Raw genomic sequence first — 6193 nt, forward strand, 5'->3', positions numbered from 1 at the left:
TGTGTTCTCCAAAACACCCACACTCATGGTTTACGTTGTGCTTCTCTTGGCTAACTTTTCGGTTCAATCAATGGCAGACAAGGCTCCCTTTGAGGCAATCCAAGGACCAGTAAACGTTATCACCGAAATCAAAACCCAGACCGTGCCGGTTCGACGTACGAAGATGAAAAGGGGAATCGGTTTATAGAGCACTTGATAATCAAATGAGGCAACAAATGGTGTCTCCATTGCATGTGGAGCTTGAACCAGATAACTATGATGTTCATTTCAGGACAGATCTTGTTTATCAAATGTGTGTTGCTGAAGAGCCTGATAATGCACTTTTGCTCGCAAACTATGCTCGGTTCCTTCATCTTGTCGTCAAAGACTATGACAGGTAAATCTAAGTTTATGCCTTTCATTGTTTTAGCTTTATTTGTTATTTTACTATCTGAAGTCTTATCCATTAGGATATGAATTGAAACAAAAAATATCATAACTAAGAAGGAAATCATGATTTATGTGAAAAATTAAAAAGAAAATATCATAAATTACAAGATGTTTATGGTTAATTAAGGCTTAACGAATAACCCTAATTGTTAATAAGAGTTAATTATTCGATGAAAAAAACTCATATTACAAAGAGTTATTTGATACAAATTCTTATCTCATCAAACACTAATAAAGAAGTAAAGTATTGTATGAAGGGATGGAATCGTGACTAAACTTTGAGGGACAAGTTGTTAACTTTAAAATATGTAAGCTCTTAAAAGTAATTAAACCATAAAAAATTAAGAGATTAAGTCGGGGGTCGGGTGCGGATACCCCTCCCCCATACCCACCTAATATTTTTTCAATCCACCACCCCGCCCACCCACCTAATATTTTTTCAATCCACCACCACCCCGCCCACCACCCATGATGGTACAAATTTTCAAATCCACACCCGCCCACGCATTTTCAAATCCATCTCCCCACTACCCAATAGCGACATACCCATCTAGACCCGCATGACAGCAAACTAATGGATGTTGGAGTTGGTTCCCAGACAGTTCGTGATGGGGTAGCAGCATGCTTCAATTTGTCAGAGGAGTGCTCTACGAATGTTATGAAGACAGATTGTAGCATGTAGTCGCAGAGCTGGATTGTTGAGTTGCTTTCGATGTTAATGCTCATAAAGCGCCTAATATGGGTTTTGAGGGGCTAAAGAACATGGAAACTGCTGCTTTTGATGTTAATGCTTATAGTACGGCTAATTTGTATTTGTATGGGCAGCATGGCTAAAGAACATGGAAAGTGATTGGTTAGTGGGATTATGGGTTTAATTAAAGAGCCGAATATTTCCCTAATTAAAGACCAGATTAAAGACTAAATATCCTTAATATTTGGTTAAATTATATGTTATATATTATAAATATTAAAATTTATAATTAGTCTCTAAAATTACACCTAAATTCATTATGGTCCAAAATTTAATAGATATTTAGTTGGGTGGGCGGATGCGGGGTGGGCGGATGCGGGGCGGATAATGTCTCAAACCCATTACCCGCCCACCACCCACGACGGGTACCACTTTATAAATCCACACCCGCCCACTACACGCTAAAATTATACCCATCCCCGCTCCAATTGGAGCGGATGCAGTGCGGAATCCACGAAACTGTACCCGTTTGCCATCCCTAGATTAAGTGTTTATTTTTTAAATTTAAAATATTTATTTTTAAAAAAAAATTAAACCAGACAATTTGGGGTCAAAGCTTAATTCCATTAACTTTAAAATTGACAGTGTCCTAAAATACATTTATACCCAAAAAAAATTTAGAGGAAAAGACCTAATTACAATCGTTTCAAAATTATCAGTGATCTAAATATAATTAGACCATCAAAGTTGGGAGGCATTGGCCCTCCCACCTATAATGCGTCTCCATCCCTGCTTGTATAGACTGAATGTGCGACAAGACTCAAGATCCTCTGCGTTCATCAAATATAGATCCCTATTTTTCTAATTTTATTTATTCACCAAGTGAGTTGCACCGTAAACTTCTACTTCGATACACTAATACATACGAGAACGATGTTACTATACACCTACCTATACGATACCAATTAATTTATATATGCAGGGCGGAAGAGTTCTACAAACGTGCAATTGAAGCCGATCCAGAAGATTCTGAGGCGTTGGGACTGTTTGCTGATTTCTTATGGCAAGTGAGAAATGATCATTGGGAAGCTGAAGAAATATACTCACAAGCCTTGCAAGTTGATGAGAAGAACCCTTTTCATGCATCCAAATATGCAAACTTCTTATGGAACACAGGTGGCGAAGGCACTTGTCTTGTTTTTGATGCACCCGAATAGTAATAAATCAGGCCTAAACCAATGACATATGGCCATATTGATGTATACCCTTCATTTATGTATACTAGTTTCAATTCATGTGCAATGTTTGCTCTTGAAGGACATCGTTTTATATAATCAATGGAATGATATTTAAAATATTTTAAATTAACCGTTATAGTATCTAGTAAAATAAAATCTGTAATATCAAAATTTATCCTAAACGTTTGATAAAATAATCACTTTGGTCCCAACATTTCATTCTGGAGTAAATGCTTCATGTTAGAAAAACGTTAGTTGACAAACTGTCAACGCTTGTCGCTAGCATGACAAATCTTATGTGTCTAAAGTGATTATGTGATATATTTCACGACATCATTTTAAACATGTGATATATGCCATGTAATGTTATTATTTTGAAATATGATACATGTCACGTCATCATTTTAAAACATGTGGCATGTGACGTGACATTGTCACATCATCATTTTAGATACGTGGCATGTCTCATGTCAACATTTTGGACACATAAATCTTGTCACGTCAACGATAAACGTTAATCATTAGTTAACAAACAATTTCATCCAACCAATTGACATTTTGTCATAAAATAAAACGTCATAGAGTCAAAGTGCTCCAACAAAAAGAATAAACGTCAAAACGAATATTTAATTAAATGTTATTAACAATTTTTTTTGGTATTATGCCTATAAAATACAACATTGAGCTTTGCATATAATGAGCAATGTGGCCAGTCAACATTCACCTTTGCATAATACAACACTGTAAACTACTAACAGAGAATCCATGGATATAGAAAGGAGATGCTTAAACTTTGAGGTCTAAATCCATCAAGTGTTGAAGGTAGCAATGAAGCTGATGGGACCTTTTCCAGTAATTGCAGCTTGGAGACCAAAAATAAGAAAAGCAACCATGGCAAGCCTTGAGTGCTTGATTTCAGCCAATTTGAGGTTATCAAGTTTGTCAGGGTCAGAGGCTAACCCAAGTGGATCAAAATAGCCACCAGGGTAAAGCCTTTTCTCAGGGTCAAGCACACCATTTCTTTGGAACTCAATGTAACCAATTACCAATACCTCTATCCAAATCAATGTGGTCAACGAAAATGGAAGTGGTTGCCCTAAGTAAGACGATCCTTCCACTAATTCAACCTGCAATTGAATAATAATAATAATAATATAAAATTGAAGAAAAATTTCAATTGAACCTATCCAAAAGTTGGATGGGTAGTAGGTCTAGCCAAAGTTTGGATAATAACTTAAAATGAACCAATCATAGAACATAAATTAAATTGTTTGAATAATATAGGGATTGGGAATTACAAAATAATATTTGTTCAGAATTTTATTAGTCAATTAACAATACACACCTTGCAAACGTAACTGCTCGAATTGAATTACTCTAAGGAAAATAAGATTTCGTTTTGTCACCGAAGCCACTCAATGAATTGAATATAAACTAAATTTATAACTTATATGTATATTACATGAACTAATAAAAGAAGTTAAAACTAACAGATTATTGTTTCGGTCAAAATCAAACTTTTAAAATCTACATGGAGTAAAAATCACAAACAAAAGTATAAGAATTACATGAGCAACTATGAATGAATGAGATTTTGATATGTTATTATAATTAAATCATTTAAATTTACTTTTAAAATTAATCATGTAATTAATTATTAATACCTCAAATATAAATATTAAGATAAATGACGAGACTTTAAAAATTAAAAAAATGGTACATTATTTTTCAAAATTTACGAGGGGGTGCATGCTTAAAAATCTACAATTTTAAGAGGTCATAAAACAATGTAATTATTATTATTATTATTGCATGCAACAAAGCACATTATACGACATACCTTCCCTGCGTCTTGCCATGCAACTCCAGTGAGTGCCTCAACAGCGATGGCACCAAGAGTTCCCAACATTGCCCATCTCCCATGAATCAGCTCACATTCTCTAAACCTTTGTAACCCGAACACCTCTGTGTACGGCTGAAACGGTGTTGGCTTCAGCTCCGCCGTCTCGTTAATCACCCCGATAATCTCACCGGCCTCGTTCTTGGCCAAGTTCTGGTCCAATGAGTCCAAATCGAATTGCAAGTATTCAGCCGGTTTAGCAAAGCCGAAAGGGTCGAACCCTCGGTCTCCGATCATTGTGCCGTCTAGCCATTCCGGTGGGCTTGCACTGGGGAACCAAACAAGGCGATCGGCCGGTTTTGGGGATGCTTTTTTGGGTGCCGGTGGTGCTTTCTTGGTGCCAAAGCTAAACCCAAACCTAGCTTGGATTCGACCTGAGCTTTTTAGGTTAGGGTAATGGATTTGAGTTCCGAAAAAGTGTGATGTCACGGCGGTAGCAGCAACGGTGATAGCCATAGATGAAGACTTGGTGGTGGTACTCCTGGTGTAGCTAAAGAGTTATCGGTATACAAATAGACCATATTATATATAACATGTAGGAAATTACACATTAGAAATGATCATTATAGACAAGTTTTTAAATTTCAAAGAAAGAAAATAAACATTAAAAACATTAAAATATTATTAAAAATTATATAATATATTGATATTGTTCGATTAATTATTTTTAAAAAAAATCTCAAAATTTTTATTGTATTTTTTATTTATTTATTGAATTGATGGATGGCAATGGTGATTTAGGGGCCTTATCTGTGCTTATCCTTTAGTGGGTGAGGTAGGATGAATGGTGACCTTATTATTTGTGGGGTATTTCGGGAGTGCCATGTCATTTTCAAGTCGGAAATTTAAGGATTCATTCTAACCAAACAATTTAGATTGTTTTGTAATGGGAATTTTTTTAGGAGAACAAATAAAGTTATTTTATTAAAATAAAATAAAAATCTCAAAACTCAAAGTTAATATAAAAATTTGAAAATTGATGTTAATCGAATCAACTATTAATTTTTTTTTAAAAAATATCGAACTAAATCATATGCATCCTTAGGCTAAGTTATATTATTAGTTATTAAATTTTAGTTTTGTGTTGTTTTTATCGTTGACCTTTAAATTTGTTCAATTTTAACACTAAACTTTATTCTATGTTTTAATTATGGTATTGGATCGTTAAATCATAACAATACAATGATGTGACAGTTTGGTATTGATGTCAAGATAACATGTGTAAACGTGGAAGATAAGACATTAATTTTTTATTTCACTTCATCATCTTCATCAAAATTAAAATTTTCTCACCTAGTCGTTAGAAATCGTCATTCTTTAACATCTTTTGTGACTACCTAAACATTGGTGAACTCATCCCACATCTTCTATCACTTTATTAGTTTAGATTTTCTCAAAAACTCTTTAAAAACGTTAAAAAATATCATATTTGGAGGAGTTGGGGACTTTATGAGATTTGAGATGTTTGTTTTAAAATTAGATTAGTGAGAAGTATTCTTTCAAGAATACGAACAACATGCTTAAAAATTAGTCTCATCGAACAATCACTGAAGGAGATCAGAGCATTAGAACATCAAACATTTAGATTTTTTGGTTGATTTCAAGTGGATTTCATGTACAATTAAATTAGGAAGAAGAAAATGAATGAAATATGAATATTTTGGTACTATATTGCCACAAATGACAAAAGATGATGGGTGAAGATTGATGAACAATAGTGTTCGAATGAGGTGACAATTTTCTAAATGAAAATTGAGAAGAAACGATCATATCATCATGTCGTTAATGATTCAACAGTCTAGTACCCTAATTGAAATACAAACTAAAGTTCAATATTTATTAAAGTATTTTAGAGTTTAATACTAAAACGGATACATAATCTAAAGATTCATGACTAATAGTGTAATATACCCTAAAATAAATAGTTGTCGGAAC

The 6193-nt window shown here is 34.0% G+C and overlaps 2 protein-coding genes across 2 annotated transcripts; one reads left to right on the forward strand and one right to left on the reverse strand.

Annotated features, from left to right (window-relative positions):
• The first annotated feature begins 203 nt into the window (after positions 1-203).
• Positions 204-2337, forward strand: LOC120147087. Its single transcript, XM_039160542.1, has 2 exons — positions 204-376; positions 2103-2337. Exons 1-2 carry the CDS (start codon positions 204-206, stop codon positions 2335-2337), a joined length of 408 nt encoding a protein of 135 aa, XP_039016473.1.
• A 692-nt stretch (positions 2338-3029) lies between these two features.
• On the reverse strand, positions 3030-4766 carry LOC120147052 (chlorophyll a-b binding protein CP29.3, chloroplastic-like). Its single transcript, XM_039160517.1, has 2 exons — positions 4199-4766; positions 3030-3485 (listed from the first exon to the last, which is right to left on the reverse strand). The coding sequence occupies exons 1-2, from the start codon at positions 4712-4714 to the stop codon at positions 3168-3170; spliced, it is 834 nt and encodes a 277-aa protein (XP_039016448.1). The 5' UTR covers positions 4715-4766; the 3' UTR covers positions 3030-3167.
• Between the last annotated feature and the right edge of the window lie 1427 nt (positions 4767-6193).

Source organism: Hibiscus syriacus, unplaced genomic scaffold (genome assembly GCF_006381635.1).
Source record: "Hibiscus syriacus cultivar Baekdansim isolate YM2019G1 unplaced genomic scaffold, ASM638163v2 tig00110933_pilon, whole genome shotgun sequence".
In the NCBI taxonomy this organism is placed as follows: Eukaryota; Viridiplantae; Streptophyta; class Magnoliopsida; order Malvales; family Malvaceae; genus Hibiscus; species Hibiscus syriacus.